General features: G+C 56.6%; 1 protein-coding gene across 2 annotated transcripts in view; it reads right to left on the bottom strand.

Moving 5' to 3' along the window:
* Positions 1–24,157, bottom strand: part of LOC122389088 (WAS/WASL-interacting protein family member 3-like) — a 42,201-nt gene that overhangs the window by 2,686 nt on the left and 15,358 nt on the right. For both annotated transcript variants that reach the window (XM_043380776.1, XM_043380777.1), the window contains one exon: positions 290–1,162. In XM_043380776.1, coding sequence (XP_043236711.1) covers positions 290–1,154 — 865 coding nt within the window. In that variant the 5' untranslated portion in view covers positions 1,155–1,162. The remainder of the gene's footprint in view (positions 1–289; positions 1,163–24,157) is intronic.

The following is a 24,157-nucleotide window of genomic DNA, read 5'->3' as shown; positions in this document are numbered from 1 at the left end:
GTATCATGGTCACCTTCACAGTCACCAATAACTTATCTAGAGCAAGTACTTACCGCTGACTACGGTAAAAAATAGTCTGCCTACTGATTACGTTTAGTAATAAAGGTACCAAATCACCGAATCTGCATTGAACAACTAACTAAGGAGCATATCACACTTACTAAGACACAAGCCTGTCACATGAGAATCGCAGTTCCTGTCAGACTTCCTTTCCTCCTTTCCCTCCCTCCGCCCAGACAGCTCAACATCCAGTCCCAGTCCCGTGGCCGTCTGCCGCCCGCCCACTCACCGTCTGCCAGTTCGATGAGCGAGCCGCAGCGGAAGTGCTCGGGCGGCTCGTAATGGTCGTTGCTGACTGCTGACGGCGTCTCGGCCTTGCTGCGGCCGACAGCGGCGGTGGCGGCCGGCCGCTCCCGGCTCGCCTCCAGGCGTGCCCGTTTGGCCGGCGGCGGCAGCTCGCTGGTCGACTGTGTAGTCAGCATACGCGGCGGTGGAGGCGGCGGCGGCGGCGGCGGCGGCAGCTTAGGAGGCGGGGGCGGGGGAGGCGGCGGTGGCGGCGGGTCCTCGGCGGCGCTGTGCCGGCGCCGTCCGTTGGCCGAGTAGCCGGGGTTGGGCTGGACGGCAGAGGACGCGGCAGAGCGCGGTGGCGTGCCGGCCGCCGGCGGGGGCAGCACGCCGCCCACGTGCGCCGGGTACTGGGCCGGCACCCTCAGCACGCCGTCCTTGCCGGCCGCCCCGTAGCCGCGCCCCTCCTCCGGCCCCGGCCGGAACGACGGTGGCGCCGCTCTGGTGGCCGCCGGTGGCGCCACCACCCGCTCCTTGCCGACCGACTGTCGGAAGTCGACCGGGTAGAGGGCGCGCGTGTCGGCCGGCGCGGCGGCGGGCAGCGGCGGGTAGACCGGGTACCCGAAGCCCGGGTAGACGGCCTGCGAGGTGGCCGGGTAGCCGAGGTGCAGCAGCGAGGAGGAGTTGGCGACGCCAGCGTGATGGTAGGACGGGTAGAGCGCGGCGGCGGGCTCGGCGGCGGCGGGCGGCGGCGGCTTGAGCGCGTCGCGCCCAGCGCTCATCAAGCAGCCGAGCGGAGGGGGGAAGAGCGGCGGGAACGGCGGCGGCAGGCGGGACTCACCGGCCGCCAGCGGCGCCGACAGCAGCATGGCGGCACCTGCAGACACACAGACACATACAGTCAGGCACAGAGCATAGATACACACACATACAGTCAGTCATAGAGGACAGATACACACACACAGCGTCAGTCACAGAGCATAGACACACACATGCAGTCATACAGGACAGATATACACAGACACATAATCGTCAGTCACAGGGCAGAGACAGCCAGGGGGAAAACCACGGAGCAGTGCCGGGGCGGGGGCCTGACACGGGTCGATCACGGGGCGACAAGAAAAGCCGCGCTCACATATCGCTGCACACGGAGACGGAGCACGCCGCACAGCTCGCGTCGCCCCTCGGCGGCGGAAGAGAGTCGGTGCCGGGGCGGGATCGATGGTAGCGCGGCTGGCGAGCCGGGACAAACACAGACCCCCGGCAACAGCGAGCGAGCGAGCGGCAGACGCGGGGCGGACGCCCACCGCGCAGCAGCCGCCCCATTCAGCCGGCGCCGGCCGACGACACGGCCGCGGCGGGCGTGCAGAGCCCGGCGCCCTCCAGCCGACCGACCCCCGGCGACACGGCCGTGCCATTCACATGTGGCCGCTGTGAGGCCGGCCGGCCGACGGTCGGCGGCTGGCGGCGGGCGACCGCTGCACGGCGCCGGGGTCAAACACTCGAGCCGCCGCTCCCGGGAGCCGCCGCCGCCGCCGTTTCTGGATCAATGCGTCTGGGGACGGCCTGCCTACCTGCCTGCCTCCGCCGTGCAGCGCGCACTGTGCAACTGGGCAGGGAGGCGGCGGAGGCGGCGGCGGCGGTCCGAGAGAGGGATCGATCTCCGTCGGGGGCGACACGCCGTCTGGGCCGGCCGAGTTCAAACGCCCCAGCGTCACCCAGAAACAGCAGGGAAGGCCGCCCCAGCTGCCGTCTGCAAACTGATGGCTGCACAGTAAATCTCCCGGGGATCGGGATCTTACCGGGTGAACCCAGCTTGAATACATCCGCAAAATTACACAGCGCTGAAATAGAACATACATTTTGCAATGGAAAGGACGCCGACGAGCGAGGCAAACAAGTCTAGACTCTAGACAACATTCGCAAAGTTACGCTAAATATAACCGACAACAAGCGCATATTCGACCTCTGAGGCCTTTCAAGGGCACCAGAGCGCAAGCCGCCGGGAAGGAGAATGTGCAAACAAAACAGGACTTTCAAGAACAGACGACACTGTGAAGGCTTTGTCAGGATCACAGACATTCTCCTGGAGAGGCTCGCCGGAAAAAGAAAAAGACTGATACAGTACCCTACCGCGCACGACGTAAGCCACCATGATTTGATATCAATCACACAGATCATGGAGCGAGTATACTCGCTCTAGCTTCACGATAAACGTCGTGAATCAGCGGGGCGGGGGCACACTGAGCACCATCACGGGATGCCACAGCACAGTCGCCGGGGGCGAGCGACGCCCATACTACATGCACAGAGGCTTCTGTGCCTCTGTGCGGACCTTCTGTGTGGGACGACAGAAACTGATCCAATCAGTCACTGCGTCACGGCGGCAGAGACACAGCACAGCGGAGGTGACAGATACATGACGGGAAGAGGTGACAGAGCCCATGCTGCCCGCGCCGCCGCCGCCGCTGCAGCGCCGCCGATGGCCGATATGGGTACGCGGCACCCCGCCGACCTCTGAGGCCGCCCAACACTCGAGCCAAGGACGCCACCTGAGTCACGACGACCTATCGCGGAGCAGCGTCACCCGACTGCGCGCCCACAGACTCATGGGGTGATACCGTTATCTACGGCGCGTCACAGCCAAACCCCTCACCGTGTCATATGACACCTACCGGTCTGTGGTGCGATTGCGGGGCATTTCCTGCAGACAAAGCGGGTCCGCGGCCGCCGTCTGCCCGTACTGCCTCCATTGTAGCATTCTCCCAGCGTCAACAGGCCATATTTGATCTTTCCGCTACTGATTGGAGCATTGCAAGAAATCACAGCCCATGACCAAGACAAAGAACCATTTGACGCGTCTAAGAGATAAAGAGTAATGCCACTTGAGATTCCATTCACGTTCACAAGGCCGTCGCCCCGAACAAGTGCTGTGTAAACTCATCAGCTCCGAGCTGTGCTGCAGCACTGCACCGAGTGGCGGCCAGCTGGGTCGGTGGTTCGCAGCTCCGCCCGCGGCACCGGCTGTGTAGGTATTCGGCGGGCAGCAGGTGTGCCGCAGCACGCCACCGCATCCGGACACCAGTGACGACCCGGCCCCGGTGGGCAGATGTACGACGGCCACCCCCGCCGGTCGTGGCGGTCGGCTCAGCGGCGGCAGCAGCTGGGCCGGGTCGGCAATCACGGCCTGCACGGTCGGCCGTGAGTCAGCGCTAGGAGCGCACCGGGTAGACGTGGGCGCCCCCGGCGCGGCCTTCACAGTCACCTTGCCACGGAGGCACCGGCCGCTCAGCCGGGACACAGTAGACACGCCAGCGAGCGCGCCGAAACGTGCAAAAACGCCCGAGCGTACACGGCGCAGACCTTGCTGTCGGTCGTAGGACGGTGTGTGATTGGAGGCACACGACTGTGGCATGTGAGGCGCTCCTACCAGATGTAACCGCCCACCGACCCGCCACACACGCTGGCACGAAGAAATACATGGTAGCTTTAGAAGATGAGAATGATCTTCAAACGAAAAAATCAAAATGCATTGGTGATGGCTTTTCTGAGCTATGATGAAGGATCGTCATTGAAAACTGTACTGGTAAGATATGGCACACAACCGCATTTTGCAAGCATGCAGAGAGCATACCTTCCTATCGTCGCATCTTGTATAATTGTGCAATGTGTCTGCGGATTATGTCCCGGAGTTGTTTACCACACCTTCAAATAAACACTCCACGGAAAAGCCGAGTCTGTAAACCAGCCCCGCCTGCAGGGTGTACCATCAGTACCGGCGTCCCACGTCCGGCGACCTCGGCAGAGAGTTTCGGCGAGTCATCGCCAGTATTATGGCCATGATGTGATGTCTTGTTGGACGTCCACTCACAATCCAGTCATGACTCGAATCAATCACTCACGACACAAACAGTTCTGTCAAAAATCAGACACAGGCAGTTTATCACAGGCCAAGTATGGAAGCCAGCAGCCAGTTCACAGCTGGCAGCAGAATTCTACGTTTGCCCGACGCTGGGGACAGTGATGTCAAACAGCGGGCTACCCTCATGGGTAGAGACGGGAGCCTCAGCTCCGGTCATAGCCGTGCAGCTGAACACGCTGTATGTGGGGCGGCAGTGTAGCCCAGCACGCTGTCTCAGACCAGCGGCAGTGCAGGCGACCACGCTGCCTGTGGGGAGGCAGTGCAGGCGACCACGCTGCCTGTGGGGAGGCAGAGCAGGCGACTACGCTGCTTGTGGGGAGGCAGTGCAGCCGCGACCACGTTGTTTTATAGGAGCGGCAGTGCAGCCGAGCACGCTGTCTCAGAGGAGTGGCAGTGCATCCGAGCACCCTGCCGTGGGGAGGCAGTGCAGCTGACCACGCTGTCTCAGAGGAGCGGCAAGGCAGCCGACCACGCTGTCTCAGAGGAGCGGCAAGGCAGCCGACCACGCTGTCTCAGAGGAGCGGCAAGGCAGCCGACCACGCTGTCTCAGAGGAGCGGCAGTGCAGCTGACCACGCTGTCTCAGAGGAGTGGCAGTGCAGCCGACCACGCTGTCTCAGAGGAGTGGCAGTGCAGCCGACCACGCTGTCTCAGAGGAGCGGCAGTGCAGCTGACCACGCTGTCTCAGAGGAGTGGCAGTGCAGCTGACCACGCTGTCTCAGAGGAGTGGCAGTGCAGCCGACCACGCTGTCTCAGAGGAGTGGCAGTGCAGCCGACCACGTGGCCCAGGTCACGGCGGCGGCTGGAGTCAGCCAGAGCAGCGTCTGTAGGGAGGCGGCAGCAGCGTCTGCAGGAAGCCGGGAGGGAGGCGGGAGCGGCGGCCCGAGGTCGCTGGGAGTTGAGAGTAGAGATGTCAATTGGATACCAACTTTTTGGTATACCGATACCAAACCGATACCAACTCGGTATTTGGTATTTCAATCCTAATGTGCTTGGTATTTTGTTGGTACCATGAACCCTCGCTAATGTTTAAGAGGCTAAGAAATCGGTAAAAAGTTGGTATTTCCTCATGTCCCCAAGTTGGTTTGGTTTCGGTATTTCTCCACGATTTTGGTCGGTATTTGGTTTGGTATCGGTATTCCGATTTTCCGTAATTGACATCACTAGTTGAGAGCAGCGGCCGGCGGCCGGCGGGAGGGAGGCGGGAGCGGCGGCCGCCGGCAGATGGCCACTCCCGCTGCACACGGCCGGCCATAATCCGTCCAGGAATGCAGCCGGCGTCGGCCGAGGCTGCACTGCACGCTACCGCCGCCGGCAGTGGCCGCGCCGCCCCACCGTCCTGCCCCAGACCGGCGCTGCCCGAGCAGACCTCCTGCCACGGTAGCAGATCGGGCAGCTGTGCTGTAGCGGCTATTTTTAGACACGGATGTTTAAGTGTGATCTCTTGCAACGAAACATGTAGCTCGTAGATCTACCTAATGCACATTGCACCACACTGAATAAGCTAAAATTGTGCGAAACATTACGTCTAAATAAAGTAGAGCAGAATTACGAATGCAATCAGTGCCAACATGGCTACCATCATCGCTTTGTAACCGACCACGCGCAGCGTGTCGGGCTCGGGTGCACGGTGGCACGGGGCAGGCCACGTGCAAGTCACCCTGTCAACATGCGCCGTCACCGGTCAGCCATACCGTCAGCGTGTCATCGCGCTGGGTAGGGTGCCCACGCCGGGGCGCGGCGGGTGTCCTGATGGCCGGGCGGGGCAGCGATAGACCGCGGCCGTAAAATGCCCCTGATGGCCGGCAGTTCAGGGAACGGGTGGGGCGGGCCGGCGGGCCAGCGGGTCGGCAGGTGCCACCAAACTGTGCCGAGACCGCCGACCGCCAACTTCCGCCACCATCCTGTTCACAGCGGGGTCAATCAGCTCTACCGATGCCTGGTCACGGCCCTGGCAAACATGTGCCATTATATCGAGCAGGCAGTCGAGTGGTATTGTACCGTGACCACTGCGATCTAACAACTTGTTTCACTTCTCAGTATCCACTACTGCGGAGCTGGAAGCCTGTCAGCAGCATGCTTGTTTTCCAGACTGGCGAGCTTTCTGCATGAAAGGACGGTCCAATTCGCTGCTTGCAAAGCCGCTTCGCAGCATTAAGTTACATAAGGTGCAGTCAGCCTACAAAACCAGGCAAACTACACCACCTGCTAGGTAGTGGTTACCTGCTAGATGATTATTTGTTTGTATACTGGGCTCAAGGGCGCGTCGACTGCAGTAGCCATTTGGCATCTATTACCTGTCAACTGAGCGTTAACCCGCGCCCGGCTGGGGGTCCTGGATTTCCACGCCCTGCTGGGGGGGGGGGGGGTGTTTGAACACCCCCCTTGTAACTCGGCTCCTGGGCCACGTAGCGATACGCGGAAGGCGGCGTTCGAAAGAGCGTCAAAAATAATGACGAAATCACTTCGGTCAATTTTTTGGTCAGGTCAAAGGTCAGGTCACCAGAGGTCATTGAAGGCAAAATTTCGCCGATTACCTGGTCGAATGTCGAAAATTTCCAAGAAGCCAACGCATAACTCGAGAACCAATAGAGCTACAGCGCCGCGGAAAAGCGCATTAGATAGCCCTTTTAACGCCCTTTCTGATTAATTCTCTCAGATTTGACCTAACGTCAACGGTTTTGCCTGCAGGGGGCAAAAACTGCAAAAATAGCCGATTTTTTCGGAAACAGTTTTTCTGCAATAACTTTTGACCCAAGCCTTGTACGAGCTTTCTTTTACCGGCATTGTGTTCCTCTCGTCAAGACGCATCGAATGAACAATAAGTTGACCTTGAAAGGTCAACTTGAAAAGTTGACCTTGAAAGGTCAACTTGAAAATTTGACCTCAGGTCAAGGTCATGACCTGACCGGAAAGGGTCATGTTGCATATCAGTCGATCCGTATCGTCGAGCTGAACACATCTAAGGCGTTTTCATCGCTCTAGCATGCCTCTATCAAAAGTTATTTGCGAAAAACTGTTAGATACCATTCGTGACCTAAGATGACCTCAGGGCATAAACAAGGGTCACGGACACCATTTTCATGTTCAGTGTGTCTAAACCACTTGTAATTCGGTGTTTGGGAGTGTTTATAATGTCTTTTGTCCAAAAGAGGCGCATTTCAATTTTCTCCCATTGACTTATAATGGGGAGGTCGCAAAATTGACCTGACCTTAGGTCATCGATATCAAAATTCTGAGATATACATTTTGTACATGCTATTGCTCTTAGCAATCGCTGAAAGTTTCAAAGCGATCGGTCACTCGGTGTAGCTATGACAGACATTGAAACTTTTTATGAGGTGAGGTCACTTCAAGTGACCTGGTGACCTGACCTTGAATGACCTTGGCCTGAAATTTTTACAACATGTGAAGAATTGATGTATGATAAGGTGTACCAAAAACGGCGGCGCTCCGCGCCGCCGTTTTTGAGATATTCGCGAAAAACCACAAGGGGGGGGGGTGTTCAAACACCCCCCCCAGCAGGGCGCGGGTTAATCGACAAACAGGAGATGTTATGAACGGAAACACTTTTTGATCAAACGCAATACAGAATTATTCTCCTTGTTCACTCAAAGAAGTCGATAAACATTCTTAGCCTTCTATAAGCCACCCTTTATACGACAGAATGACGGTCAGAATTGTCAATGAAAGGACGGCTCCGAGCAGAAATAGTGACAAAGTCGTAAGCCGCTTTCCATGAAAGCTGACGTCTGTCACCAGCCTACACTCTACAGCCGTGGCCGACGGACAGCGCATATCCCCGGGAGCTAATCCGCACTGCAGCAACCATTAGCCAAGCAACAATAAATCCCATACATGTGACGCTAGCAAACATGGGATACTAGAACAGCTTCAGCAGAGCAGGCTATAATCTCAAGAATCAAACATTGGTACAGGAAATGTACCCTCATGTGAAACGAGCAGTGTAGAGTTATCGCCTCCGATAAATCCCGGCGTAATTCTGCGCTCACTGTATCCCATCTGTGTAGTGGCGTGGTTCGAGCGCTGTTTAACAACCCATCCGTAACGGTCCATGGGGCGGCACGGCAGCGACCGCTTGCGTCAGCCGCCGGGGGAGTAAGCGATGCTAATGACGGCGTGGCTGCCGACTGCCGGCGGCGTCACGTGAGGGTGCTGGTGGCGCTGTCACCGGCCGGCACCGGGCGCCACGGACCGTCACCGGGCGCCACGGACCTCAGTCGGCCGCCGCAGTCGGGCAGGGAAGTCCAAAACGACGAGCACCCGGTACTTCCCAGAGCAAATCGTATCAACAGGATTTTGATGTGTTGATTGTGAAAAATACAAACTTATTGCCGTCAAGCGAAAAGCTAACCAGCCAATTTCTTTAATTAGAAAAGCGAAACATCAAACAACTTGCAGGTCCATTCTAGCAAAGTTGAGGGAGCGTCAGCAGCCCAACTGACGTCTCTGATGAAGACGTCGGTAATGGTCAGCTTCGTCCCTGATGGAGACATTCCGTCTCTGATGGGGTTAATAGACATTATACGCCTCGCTGTCAGCTGGGCCTCTGATTCTCGTCAGGCGGTCTGCTGTCAGCCGGGTCTCTGATCGTCATCAGGCAGCTCTGGGTCTCTGATGGGGTCATCAGGCGGTCTCTGAGTCTCTGATGGGGTCACCAGGCGGTCTCTTGTCAGCCGCGTCTCTGATGTGTTCATCAGGCGGCCTCTGAGTATCTGATGGGGTCATCAGGCGGCCTCTGAGTCTCTGATGGGGTCATCAGGCAGCCTCTGAGTCTCTGATGGGGTCATCAGGCGGCCTCTGGGTCTCTGATGGGGTCATCAGGCGGTCATCAGGCGGCCCGTTGTCGTCTGGAGGCGGGATCGACCGACGGCGTCGGCCGCCGCCAGCCCCCGCCTCCCTCCCTTCCCGGCCCCAGCACGGCACAGATTCCGGCGGCCGGCCGACCATTAACGGCCGGCTGAGCGCACTTCCTGACCACGATAGGCGTCATTAGGCCAGTGTTCTGCTCACAGCCGACGACCTGGCATCGGCGCGCACCGGCGCGTAGGTTGACCTTTCCGGTGGCTACAAGCCGACAAACTCGAACAATCAGCGGCGAAACCAGCGCAGCGCCCGATAATGAGCGATTCTCCCTGTGCCGCGGCTGGACACTACACACGTGTGCTGGTGCCAGCTCACAGCTGTGGTAGGTACACACTCCTGCTCACAGCGTCTGTCGCATGTGACGGCTGACAAGCCTCACGATGACGGCCAAACGTCGGGCGATGACGGCCCACTGTCGGCCGATGACTGACGTCCGATGGACACGCATCCGCCTTCGCCGGCACCTGGCCACACAACATTCCAGCCAGCCTTCCACTGCAGTGGTAGCGTGACTGGCAGCCACATACCGGCGCAAACGGTAAGCTGATTCCCAAGTACTTTCGATACCGCATCAATTTCGCCGACATCGCCGCCGACTGGACAATGCAACACATGTACCAATGTTTGCTTCTCCATGTTTGCAGAGCTTACCTAAAATAAATTCAACCGATGCATTTCGATTTATCAAAGTCGGCGGGGGATGATGGCATGCAGTTGTGGTCTCCTGGAGCGCTGTGGCTGAACGGCTGGAGCGGCCGGCCGGCCGGCGGGCACGGCGGCCAGCGGGCCAGCAGCCTCCCGGGAGCGAGGGCGCCGGCGCACCATCGCGTGCGCCGCACCCAGCAATCAACGACGGCCCCGGCATCCCGGGACCGGACCGCTGCCGCCCCCAGTCCGGTCCGGTCCGGCTCGGGACGGTCCGACACGGCACGGCACGGCACGGCACGGCACGGCACGGGATGGGATGGGATGACTGATGTGACGGGACAGAACTCCGCGCGATACAGCATGACAGGACAAAGTATGAGCGGGCCAGTGTGCACCGGGCGGCTCCCAGCCTTTTTGTGCATACAGCTGGTCGTTTCACGTGCCCCTCCCCCTCGCCCGCGGCTGTGACCAGACACGGTAACAGCAGACAGTCTGCCACGACCCCGACACCCGAATGGCCCTGCCAAGGTTACCTGGCGACCTCCCGAGCTCAGCTCCGGTGGCGCCATCACGTGCCCTGGTGTCAGCAGACCGACCAGCTGGCTCGGATGGCTCCTCAGCTGAATGTCGCGCCCAGAGGACACTTAAATTCCTCTACAGACGGGCCTTGGAGCCAGTCAACCGGAGCAGCGGCAGGTGCGAGTCCGTTGACCGGTTTGATACTGGACACCCAGAGCGGCAGAGAGCAGTCTGGCAGGACAGTTTCGGTGAAACCATTTAGAGCAATTAAGTTGGGCCCGCTCCAGAGTGGTCTCACTATCCGAGGCATGGAGGTGGTGGTGGTCGAGCCGCCCATGAATTGAGCAGCACGAGTGAGCCCTGGTTCGGTCTCATAGCCGGCAAGGGAGCGCTCAGCGGACGGCGGCGACCCACATATAGCTGAGGTGCGCCAGCTGTCCGGGTCAGAGGAGCTACCTCATCAACAGGAATATGAAGGTCAGCTCCAGAGGAAGGGCCGATAAAGCTGAATGTGAGTGGTGGCTGCGACCAAGGAGTACAGAATATAAAGTAGCACTACCTCCTCCAGCAGCTAAAAGCCAGCAGATTGTGAGACACCTGTCAGAGAAGAAAGACACCCCAATGGACGGTTTTAGCGTCTGTGCAGGGTGGGCGCGCAACATGACAAACAACATCGTCACCGTAAGAATAACCTATCGGACCTCGGCGAGTATGTCAGCCGGATCGCACAACGGAACAGAAGGTAAAACATTCACTGTCCTAGTAGAGCTTCGCAAGAATTAAATAAATGTTCGAACGGCTCGCCAGAATAGAATGGAAAATAACGAATGCTTTAAAAGTTAACGCTACCCAGCGGTGCCCAGGAGAAATCGGATGACAAACTGTTGCTAGCCATTTGCTTCGATTGGCCAACTGAGCGCATTTATGTGGAGGAAGCAGAAGCTATCTAAACAATAGCGGTAACCAGCTCAGACCATTCACTGTTCTGTATACAAATCCCGAGGAAGGTAAGCAATGAAATAATCAGAAATGAAGAAATGAGTTTGGGAGAAGAGAGAGAGAGAGAGAGAGAGAGAGAGAGAGAGAGAGAGGGAGAGAGAAAGAGAGAGAGAGAGAGAGAGAGAGAGAGAGAGAGAGAGAGAGATAGAAGAGAGATAGAAAGAGAGATAGAAGAGAGAGAGAGAGAGAGAGAGAGAGAGAGAGAGAGAGAGAGAGAGAGAGAGAGAGAGAGAGAGAGAGAGAGAGAGAGAGAGAGAGAGAGCTAAAGAAAGATCATTCAGTCAGCACTTCTATCCAATAGAAAATGAAAAAGAAATAGAGAAAAACGGGGAAATTATATTTAACCAGTACAGATTATTTCATTATGTATTTCATTATTTCATTATGCATTTCATTTCATATTTTGAGCGGTCCGGACAAAATACAAAGTTTTTCACACAAAATACACATTAAAGCCCTGGACGATATTTAAGTGAAAAAGTATCAAGTCCACGGGCTCTCCGACTTACGTGGAGTCGCCGCCATTCGCCAGCCTCATGTCGGTCACAGAGCAGTGGTCAGTCACCACGCGGCAGCAGCAGCGTCCACAGCTACCACCCGTCTGAGGAACGAACACCCGTGGCTGCAGCCGCCGGCGCCGCTGACACTGCCCACCGGTTCAGCCCGCGGCGGTCCGGCCCAAGTCCGGCCGGCCCCGTACAACCCGTTGTCTCCCGGTTGGAAGCGCCGCGTGGTGTCACGCGCACGCTGCCGCCGGCGGTCGCGTCACCATCACGTGCCCGGCGCGCCCATGTATAATGTATGGGGCACGGAGCGGGCGCGGGCCGGCACCGGCGCTAATGCATACCTCCCCCCTCAGTACGGTACGGGCCCGGCCGGCCGTACATAGCCGCCGCACGGCCACTGTCGTCCGCCGCGCGGAGTGCATGCCAATCACCGACCGCCCGTCCCCGGGGTGTGTGGACAATTGGACGGCCCGCCGGGCCGCGGCGGCACGCCGCCGATTGTGGCACAGGTGCGGCATATCCTGGTCGGCGGCAATGAGTATGTTTGCCGTGCCAATGTTTGGATTGTCTGTAATGGCGGCCGGTTGGCAGGTGCAGCTGACCACTCACAACATCGCTGCGGGGTGACGTCAGCATCGTATGGCACTCCGCCCTCTCCCTCTCCCGACCTCTCCCACCGGCGAGCCGACACGGAGACCCGGCACGGCCGGATGATGTCAGCACGGCAATCCCCGGCCCCTCCCTCCCCACACCGGATAGCTGACTGGAGACTCAGCACGACTGCCAACGTCGGCCTTGGCTGTCCAGTGTCCATCTGTTTCATAAGAAATTCATGGAGATAGCGAAGAATACGGCAATGTTGCAGTTGAGCACCGTCCAACCAATCAGTGAATGCATGACAACGATAATTACCACCATAGACTACTTCATGGGCATCAGTAGTTTATGTAACCACTGTACGTAATACAGTAGTCTACGTAACCACCAAATCTGAGTCGTGGCGGACATAAAAAGCAGATAGGTGTTAGCAGCGGTTGCCGTCACCCAAAAACGCTGATGTTTCAAATACCAGAACATCTTGAAGAATAACTGCGAACGTATTAGCCAAAGCTCGGCCATCGCCATGTCATGAATGACGTGTCGAAAGCCGCTGTCACACTCCAGGCAAACGTGACCAAGCATTTCTCACTCACGCTCTCCAGGCTCCTCCAGTGCACAGCGCGCCATTCGGGCCTTCAAGCCATGCGGCACAGTCTGCCTGCAGGCGGCCGACGCTGCTGCCATCTACCGACAGGAATTTAAATTGCTACCAACCTCAACCCGTCGCGGCGGTTACTTTTGGCATTCTGTGATCCCTGAGGCAGCAAAACAGTGATACAATCACACTGGTAATTATCATAGCTTCTCTAGAACTTACTAGCTATCCGTGTTATAATCAAATGTTGGGAAAATACCAGCGATAACTGGTGGTCGTGGTGTGGTTATCCAGAGTTCAGACAAGTTGGCCATAGTTCCTTCTAGCTTACACAAACTGTGATCTTCACGGGTTCCACACAGCACCCAGCAGATGTCCTGACCATGGCCACATGCCCCAGGTCCTTGGGTTCATCGTGCGATGCCAGGGCAGGTGTTGCTATGCCAGGGCAGGTGTTGCTAGGTCCCATGGCCCCTCCCCATCCGCCCCCTCCGTGCAGGCGGAGTTGCAGAGGCTGGCTACCGTTCAGTCAACTCAGAACTGCAGCTGGCGGCGCGGCGGACGGCCTTGGCTGCGTGGCCACTCGTCAGACGCCCTCCCCTTCCCCGGCGATCGCATGACGGCTGGCTCGCCGGCCGCAAGGTCGTCACCGCCGCCATCGCTGCCGCGGGGACGCTCGGCAGTTGATTTTTCCTGCGGCCCGTCGCGGCGACATCGACGTCGCGCTGATGTCAGGCGGCCGCCGCGGCCGCCGGATTACCACTATGAAAACGGCACGATCGGGAAAAGTGGGCGCCGCCGAGCGGCCGAGCAACAACTGGAGTGGGCCGCGGTCCGGGCGGTGCAGCGCGGCCTCTGCACGCAGCAGACCGGGAGCAGACAGCCCTCCCGGCGCGGCGGCTCACAGCGGCGGACAATGGCCGAAAACAGTCCGTCAAAACCACCTGTTCAGCCCTGCCCTTCGGACGGTATTTAGTACAGATGGCCTATCTTTTTTTTCTGTCACTCAAACGCCAAGCAGTTGCCTTCGATGAATCAGGGCCACTCCTACTTGTTACCCAACTGACGGGGAAACTAAGACCACACTGAATCAGTATCACCGCTATCAAAAGACAGCTGAGAAATGTTAGCACCTTCAGCCGCTGGATAAGGCTGAGCAATGACTATTAAGTCATATCGGTCAAGAGCCGATAAAAGTTGTCACACATGCACTGCGTCAGCATGGCCTCGTATGTCGACCGTATGAGAATCATCCGACACAATATTGATTCAACACCGGTCCTAAATGCAACGGAAGCATTTATTCATGCTGACATCTAGAACTCATGGCGTAGCATAAAATCACTGTCTACCTTCCAAAAACAACAGAAGCCCAGTCACACGAGTGATTTTCATCGTCACCAGCTGCACTGGTGCCGGTTGCATGCTGCAACACTGCCTGGTGCCCCGTCCACGTGGACAAAGGCCGCGCCCAGCTGACTGGGCTGGACTGCGGACCGGGGCCGGCCAGCCGACCGACCTCGCCAAACATGCAGCCGCCGGGCGCGGGCGGCTATCTGGCCGGCACAAACAGGCCGCTTGAGTTACATTCTCCGGTGTGCCGCGGAGCCAGACAGCCGGTCAGACGGCATTCCGACGGGCGCCGGCTCCGGTCACGTCCGGTACCCCGTGCACCGTGCAACGTGGGTGCCCGGGACGCGGCGTGGCAGACAGGCTGACTGAGCACAACCGGCCGAAAAAATGGCGTCCCACCACAGCCGGCATTCACACCAGACATGACGTGTGCACTGCGCAGCCACCGAAGCGTAACGGTAAACCCACACCAATGCAGAGATCAAACGTTATCACCCTCGTGCAGCCCGGGTACACAAAAGTGACATCGAAAGCGGCTTTGTAACGTCTTCTAAAGAAACGTCTAAAAGGCCATTTGCGTGACATCGAATGGCCGACAGCAGAGCCGCCCCAGTGAACTGCCCCCGGTAGCACGGGTCAAGTCACGCCACGCCGGTACCCCTGTCGGCTTCCACCTCACAGAGAGTGCAGCGAGACGCGAGTTTCCCGTCACCGAGTGACCGTTTCGGTCACACACCGTAACTAGCCGACAGCAATGGTCCACGACTGGGTTTTTATGGCGGTTATCAGTCTAACCACAACGGACCACGGCCTATTGGTAGCTTACGTTTAGTATAAGAAATTAATTTAAAGGTCCTTACACAGAAGGAACCAATAGAATAACAGCTGCCACTTGCCAGTCAGTATTGTGAGAAACTGGTGGCATGTCAATTAACATGCTAGTCACAGATGCAACTGATATCCAAAAATAGCTACTAGTATAAGTAAAACTGTAAGCATGTTTCCTTCACAAACGAGTTTCTGAAGCTTTCCGGAAAATGTGCTGCGCTTTCAAATTGTACATGACGGAAAACAAAGGTCACTGCAATCAAATTACATTATTTTTTTTCGGCAGATGTAACCGTGACATTAAACCTGAACAGTTGTACCGTCAGTAACATGGACAATCCGTTATTCTTTCAAAGAACTCGTTAAAAGTCACACTGCATGTGCATTACCCTACAAAATGTTGGTTATCGCGTGTTGAGCCCTGCATTACATACAAGACTTGCATAGCCGGTTGGAGGTGGCACATCGTGTTATACCGAACAAGTCTGTTTGAACACGAACAATGCATACTTCATGAGCCACCAGCCTAGACGATTATACACACATCGCGACACTTGAAACGGCATTGTACTGTGGCGTAACCGGGCGGCTTCCCGGAGCAGTAAGTACTTACAGTGAAAACCCGAGTTCACGTTTAGTTGAGGACTTTTGGCTTGGAGCCAGCCGAGTCCGAGACATGGCACTCCTAGCTCCACCCCATGAGCCGGTCATAGGTGTGGACCGGGTCATACCGGACCCAGACAAAGCTCGGTTTGACCACGACAGGACCAGATCGATCCCGATGGGACCACACCGTGAACAGACCAATCTCGGTGGGACCGGACGGGTTTGGCGTTCGGACCGATCCCGCGGCGGCCGGCCGGTCCGCCGGTCCGAGAGCCCCCGTGGGGCGGCGGAGGCTGAATGCCGGCCGTAATTGGCGGTGGTCCGACGGGCCGGAGCGCCGGCCGGCCACAATGGCCGCTACACCTGGCCACAATGGCCGGCCGCGCGTACGGAGCGCCGCAGACACGGACTCGGAGTGCCGCCGGCCGGCCGCACCCTTCTGGGGCGTCCACAAAGACTCCGGAGAGGGTCCGGCAGATCAGACAGTCGCGGGGGGTCGGCCGGCTGTCCCAGAGACGGCGGACAGCGCCGGTACGCAGGTGCTTCGTTTGTGCTCCCATTCACCGTCTGTGAATTGTTAATTGGATACCTGGAGTCGGTTCGCTGGGAATTTCTCGGTACTACGTGGGATCTGCGGCGCGTAGCTGAGTATGGGCGGCCGTGACGAGGCAGCGGTCCGGCGCAGCGTGGTACGCCCACGATGGGCGGCGGGCGCAGTCCCAACGGCCGGGCACACACGCTAAAAACATGAATATGTGCCACCACGCTGCAGGCACCTGTTTGCCATAAAAACGTGTCACAAAAACAGTCCGAGAATAGTCGTAACAAGACCTCGAAGGCCGGCCGGAACAAAAAACACCGCCGGGAGATGGCCGACGGTCGCCAGTCGACGAGATATCGCCCGCCGTGGCTGAGTGGGTCGGAGCATTAGCGAGACGCGAAGCCTCTGAGGGCGGGGGGCATGAGGCCCTGCCCGGCAGACGGCTGCAGCGGGCCTCGACAGGCCAGCAAATGCCGATTACTTGTCTCGAATGACGAAAGTGTCGACGTGTTAACCCTATTAGTGGCAGGCTCCTGGCTACCCCATATTAGTGGCAGGGGGGGGGGGCTGTTTACGACCCCCCCTTGATATCTCGAGATCTAACCGGGCGATTTTCAAAATTCAAACGGCATTCGATTTGGCTCAACGAGATCTACATTTCTAAAAAAATAAAATTAAAAAATGTCAATAGGGGGGTAGAGGGGGGTAAAAACGGGCAAATTGCAGATACATTTTAGATTGTTTATCACGGCCAGGTTTCTGAACCAATCTTAAGGCAACTTTTGCCGATCGATAGAGAATGAACCAGGAATTCACATGGATCCTAAAAATATGCATTTTCAAAAATCATAGGCGGATACAGATCATTGAGATTGGGGGTACACAAAAAGTATAGTAAATAAGGTTTTTGATGGTACTGTTTCTAAAAAGGGTGGCAATGGTCTTGTTATGTTACAATTTTCTTATGAGAGAACGACTAAAATTGTATTAGTCACGCATAGGCGGTGTCAGGGCACCTATGTTGGGAGGTAAAAAATAACCCCCCTTTTTGGACGCCTGGATCCGCCTATTATAGCAAAAACGTGTCAAAAGAGGATGCACAATAACTTTGTATATGTTATCACATGATACCTTTCATTCACTGTTCGTAAAACTGGTGCAGCATCGTGATCTTCGCCCAAATGACTCGCTTCACGAATAGGACCCCCCAATTCCCAGTGCTCTGGAGCCGCCCCTGGTAAAGTTATGAACTTGAAATTTTCAGGGAATGTGCCCAATTTAGTTTTAGGAAAAGTCAGAAAATTTCAGCATCGTAGCTTCAGCGGTTTCGGAGATATTCCCGAAAAACCTGAGGGGTGGATAAAAACAACCCCCCCTGCCACTAATAGGGTTAAGGCATGTTGATTTGAGTGTCAGCGGTCTGAAACTGCGTCACCGGTCGGCAGAGTCAGCAGGGTCGGCATCCACAGAGCGGACCACGTCAGCGTCCGTCAGCGCCGGTCAGCTCCCTCGGTATCACGGCGACAGGTCAGGTAACGTGCAGCCGCGCGATAGACGCAAACCAGTTCACATTTCGGCTCGGGCAGCTCCTGTTCAGTGAATGCAGAGTTCAGAGGGCGGTCACCTATCGTGACGCGTCGACCCACGCGACTCAAACCCAAGTTGAGGAACATAACACCACGACATAGCACAGTGTTCCATTTTTCAGACTTTTTGGTGGCAAATTACACCTAATGGGGAAAATATTTTCATTCCTAAAATATGAATGACCGACTTTACTTCATCTCTGAAAAGAGTTTCATGTATTCCCAACAGCCAGTTCACATGTCACTTGACAGTTGATGCACCCACATCCTTTTGTTCCACACCCTGTCAAGATCCTGACATGAAATATCCTTGTTTATCAGTTGGCATAAAAATTGGCATTACACCGTTTTGCCAAAATACTGCAGTTATTTACTTTCTTTTTTCTCATCCTAAGATTTTTTTCTTCATCGGCACACCCAACCAATATCCAATTTTAGAACACTGACATAGCATCAGCCAATCTTTAAGCCGTCCCTTAGCCATCCATTAGTTTGGTACGTCGTAGGGCGCTACCCCCAGATCCCGCCCGGCCCACCCCCGCGTCCACTCGGTGCAGGCGGACTCTGTATCCACTATCCAGACAGCCGGCTGTGCAGCGGCCGGGCCGCGCCGGTGCGCAGTGGACAGGTGCCCGTCTGGACAGTCCGCCAGGAACAGGTGCTGCACTGCGCCCGGCGGCGCGGCGCTGGCGGCACGGGATAGGCGCCGGTGTTGCACCACGTGGGATGATGAGCCAGGAACAGAGTGAAGCGAGATAACTACCAGCGGAAATTCCACAAATGCCTACAGTTCAGTGAAGTAAGGAAGCGCCCAGAGCAAAACTTTCCACTCTACCAAATTCAGCTCCCAACTTACAACTAGACCACTGCTTGATAGATAACCACTGCTCAGTGACCCGAAAAGTCATCAAGGCTAGCTGAATAGAGCGTATGTCACTCCCAGCGTTGGTCCCCTGCGCCCAGGGTACGAGCCGGTGATAAGAGGTTCGCGCACCCCCCCCCCCCCCCGGCCGGCGGCGCGGAGGTGTGGGCGCCACTCACGTGGCCGCCGGCCGCGCCCCACCGCCTGCCCACCGCCGTGTTGCCAGGTATGTCGGGCTCGTTTACACCGGCCGAGAACAGGTTCGGCCCTCGGCGAGCTCCCAGAATAGCCGAGCGACTTTTGGAGGTTGCACGGTTGGCTCCGCCCGGCCGGACGGCGTGGCGGACATCGGCTGATACAAGCTATCTCCGATCGGAGGAATGCTCGGGCCCGCGGCGGCCGCACCACCCGCGGAACAGCGTTCCAGCGTGCTGGCGGGTCCCAGCGGGTGGTGGGCGCGTCGCGTGACCTGCCGCGGACACAGAGTGACCGACAGAGTCGCGTGACTACACCCGGGGCTGGCCGAGCGCTCCGCGCTGACCGCCAGCTGGCGACCGTTGGTACTCTGCAAGTCCCGTCCGGGCGGCCGCAGCAATCAGACGCGCCGCGTGCACAATGCACAGAGCACGGCACACACGGGCGGGCGTGCCGAGAATGTGGCCGGCGGCTGCCGGAAAATCAACTGCACTGAGCGCCGGGAAATCAACTCCGCTGACAGCGCGCCATCGACCGGCGGAAGCGTTACATCACCGGCGCTGTCTGAGACGTCACCCGACGCTGCCGTGAGCGCTGCACTTCTGGCTCCGGCGAACGTCGCACCGCGCCCGACCCCAGGAGGCAGCTGACGCAACGCTGAGCGAACAGGTCGATAGGCGTTCCCACCCCGGCGGAAACATATGATCCCCGGAGCGGACGACGCATCAATGGCCCGAGAAAAACGCCGTAGTAACAGCGACCAAATAAGCAGATTTAATGAAAACAGAGGTCATGTTTCTGAAGCTGTCACCAATGATGCAAAATGAATATTCAGAATATGGATGAAATGTGCCAAGTTTTATTCATTAAAGTCATACAAAAGAGCAAAAAGAAAGTTGACCGATATCATTCAACATTATTCTCAGCTGCATCCGAATGCTCGGCCACTGATCCATTTGTTGCCTGCCCACACATTCACTTGGCCACCCTGTCCGCCTACCATTTCCGCCTGTCCTGCCCTCTACCATGCCTGCTTGCCACGTCACCATGCACTCCAAACCTGCCATGCACGCCCTACCGGCCCGCCGCAGCAGCCACCACCAGCGCGTGGGCGGGCCGGAAGCGCCGACCACCGTATCGGCCAGTTGACCTTTCACCGGTCAGCACCGGGAGGGGTGGGTACGGCAGGAGCACGGAACGCCGCACCGGCGCACGGCGATGCCGCGCCGATACGGCTATCAGTAACGGTCGCCCGCCCCGTACGGGATCTGTACCGTGAGGTCGGGCCGTCACAGGTCGATTGTCGTCATACGTACCGAGTGGATACGTGTTATCGCTGCCTGGGATTCACCCTCGTATTGCAACGGTATCTACATGAATCCCGTGCAGCGGCAGAGACAGACAGACAGACACACAGCCCAGGCCAGCTGCAGCCAACACCCAGCACGCTGTATGTACGCTGTTCCGCCGGCGCACCGACGGATTTCTGTTAAAACAGTGCAGCTCGCGGGCAACAGAGTGCAGCTGGCGGGACCGCTCACTGAGCCGACAGCTATCGCTCGCTGAGGCCACCGACAGAGATCGACATGTCAGCCGCTGTCGGCATGTGTCAGACAGGGGAGTGAGAACATGTACCCCGCGCCAGCAGGGGCGGGCGAGGGACGCGAGCGCGCCGAGTAGGCGTTGGCACTGTGTTTGTGCGTACTGACACGGGGAGGGAGCGCCGACATGCCCGCTGGATCAGACCAGCCGGGCACAATACACGGCCAGTGACACGTGCCCTCGTCTGCGCGAGCGTACGGAGTAGACCGTCCGGCGTGTGCGTTTTTGCTGGCATTAAGTCAAAACACACGGTACAGCCTGAAAACGTAATGCCTGCATGTGGAACGGGCTGATCCGGGAAGCAGCAATCCTCACAAATATTAGCACAGCTCGTAATCACCACGCCATATGTGGAAGGCTTATGTCAATCCATACATACGTGCCGTATAGCCGGCCTTAGCTCGGGCAGACCGGCCAAGAGGCTGTCTGACGCAGAGCCTCGGTATTCGACTGGTCGGTCCACTGCACGAATGAGAAGCACCCCTCACAAAGCCGGCTATAAAATGCACCCAACACATTCGGAGAGGGGCCGCTGTGATCAACAGGAGAGGGGCCGCTGTGATCAACAACACGCCGCACTTCGCCGCCGACTGGTTCCGGACGGACCCTCATTATGCCAGCTCTACCATTTGCGGCAAACAAAGAGTGAAGGAATGTCCATCAGCTTGGCGGTGGTTATCGACGGCTGAAGATGGCCGCGGAGATAGCCCCGAGTTCCCGGTGGGGGACGGGCCCGGATCAGAGGGCCCGTCACCGCGGGTCACGGCAGGGCGCCGCCGGCGGGGTCACTCGAACGGGCACGGCACATAACACCGCTCACACAAAAATAGGAAGCGTTCAGCGATGTTACGTAACCAATATTGACAGCCGACTCTGACATTTCGAGTGTAGTTGAAACAATGACATTTTGGCATTCCTAGAAATGGTGAATGCCAAATAACTGTCGCAAAGTTCATGGTAGCATGGGGATGCAGACATAATGGATTGCAATTTAAAATACAGCAGCGCCCACCTCACTACATCGCCTGGTCACGTGACGGCCAGTGCTGGTTGGCGGCGACCGAACAGAGGTGTGGTCTGCAGAGTACCCACGCCATCAGTACTGCCAGGCACGTCCGAAGGCCATCCGAGGTCAGTCAGTGTTGCACCGAACGCCAGTTCTAACGAATGCCAGCCGGTCCCGTAGCTCAGTTGGTTAGAGCGTTGGACTCCGCGTGGTGAGAGCACGCATTCCCGGTTATGACAGTCCGGGTTCGAAGCGCGACGGGCGCTCGATATTTATGGGCCTCCTGACAGGTATGGTTGCGGTTGGTGGCAGGCCGTAGCCAGGCGAAGTCAGCGAGGGGACCGGCCGTGCGCGGCTTTGTGCGCACGCTAAACTTTGGACTCTAAATTCTGCCATAGAATCGGAATTGCGCGATCGGAGGGTAGAGGGCAGGGTCACCGCAACAAGCTTCGCTTAGCGGTGGCTCTGTCCTTGTGAATCCTTCCCATCAAAAGGTTCGGACTAAATTTATAAAAAAAAAAAAATCAAAACCGAACAGCTCAGCTCCAACCAACAGTGCAATGATGACGCATATAAGGGTCTGAGTGGCTGTTCATCTATGCAAACACTGGCGTAAAAGGAAGACTTGTAAAGTCTTGCCAATATGGCTGCGTCACGGACTCAGGAGGCCGTGAAGCACCATTGCCGCATGCACCATAGCACCACAGCACCATGGCCGTTCCATCCCAGCTGAGCCGGTGGGCGGGAGGTTATATATGGCGGCGATTCACCGCTCCATCGCCGGGTGCAAATGGGTTTAAGTAGGTTCAGTGGCGCAGCCAGAACTCTGGAGACGGGGGTGAGAGACGTTCGCGATGGGCCCCCCAGCAAAGTGGGCCCCCTCAACCAAATGGTGGCCCCTTAAAAACAACGAAAACGGTCGCTGTTTTGCCGAATTTTTGGAAACTCACAAAACCATTTGAATAATCATTGAATATGAGTTTCTGATTTTAAACTTTGTTAACACTCTGAGTCTGATCTGTGGTCAGGTCAGATCTTTGTCCTTAACATTACCAGCCAAATCGGGGAAAAGGACAAATATCTCTTGATCTGAAGAGGCACGTCAAAAACAACAGCATATTTACAGAAACACGACCATTTCTGCCCATATTTGACGGACAGCGGCGACAGCGCAATTCATGACCTTGATCTGCGGTCACGTTTTGAAGTTGAACTTTTTATGTGAAATTATAGGTAGCTCATTCGATGCATGTTGACGAGAAAACGATGACAAAGTAAAATGTAAATGTCTCAGTTTTTCTCACCAAAGTTCTTGCAAAATTCTTAGCAAAATTTTTGTGGTAAAAAGTGACTATTTAGATGGATTTGCCCTCTGCTCTGCTGCGAAACCGTTGACAAGAGGCATTGAGGTCAAATAATAAAAGCGAAAGCGTTTTGAAAGGCCTATCGAATGAGTTGTTCCGCGAAGCTCTAGCTCTTTGGTTCACGAGTTATACGGTCGTTTGTGAAAAATATAAAAACAATAATTTTTCTTCGTAATCTTTTCTTTGTGTTTATCATTTTTATCATTACTTTATCTTCAACGACCTCAGCGATGACCTAATCGAAAAATGACCTCTACGATTCTAAAGCGTCCTACAGCTATCCGTTGCCTTTTCTCGTCTTTCTAGCCTTCTTAAATTTTTGTTAGATGATCGGGTTTGGCCGATACGCCCCCCCCCCCCATGGCTGATTGCGCGCGTTAGAGAGCTATCAAACCCACTTTCAGCGCGCTATAGCTTTATATGTCCTCGAGTGTCGAAATAGGCGAAACTTTTCCTCCGATGAACATGACGCAGACGACGTGGGCTTTGGTCTGAACTGTAACATGACTGAAGTAATATCTCCATGATTTTCAACGCTCTTTAGAAAGCCGCATACCACCGCGCTTGTCGCTACGTGACCCTGGAGTCAGGTTAGAAGGGAATATTCAAACACCCCTCAGGGGCGTAAAACTGGAAAGCCTGGGGCCCTGCTCTGCACGGGGCGCGGTCGAGCTGGGCTAGGGGCTAGGGCCAGTTTTGGGCATTTACAAGCCCACGTAAAGCCCTCAAGAGGCCTTCCAAGACTTGGTCTAGATATCGACAATTTCGACATGGTTGGAGACATCATGGACCGGTGTGGGGTCCTGATGAATACCTAGGCGTTAAACCCCTAGACGTCGGGGTGGGACCGGGCGTTGAGGCAGGCACAGGCCTGAAGAGAAGAGGAGTTTTCAGATGTCGGCTTGGGGCCCTGCATGGCTTTCTCAGAGGCTGACATATCGTCCTGCGGGACCTCCATGAGCCTCAAAAACCTCGCCCCCTCAGGCCCATGGGGTAGGCTTCCTCAAGCATAAAATCTCTGGGTCTTGAGGCGGGCCCATGAGACATGAACTGGGCCATCAATATACATGTGGTGAGTTGACCTATATCAGGCATGATATCGGCTCAATCAGGATTGAGATAGGCCCTCTCAGACCAAGACCAGGCACGGAGTACGGACCAGCTCCCACACATAGGATGATCCTTTCATTCCTGACTTGAGCCTTCTCAGATCTGAACTGGGCCCTCTCAGACCTGAAATGGGCCCCTCTCAGGC

The sequence above is a fragment of the Amphibalanus amphitrite genome, unplaced genomic scaffold, assembly GCF_019059575.1.
Source record: "Amphibalanus amphitrite isolate SeventyFive unplaced genomic scaffold, NRLGWU_Aamphi_draft 000343F_arrow, whole genome shotgun sequence".
NCBI lineage: Eukaryota > Metazoa > Arthropoda > Thecostraca > Balanomorpha > Balanidae > Amphibalanus > Amphibalanus amphitrite.
The sequence above is the reverse complement of the archived record's forward strand: the minus strand, read 5'-3'. Positions and strand labels throughout refer to the sequence as shown.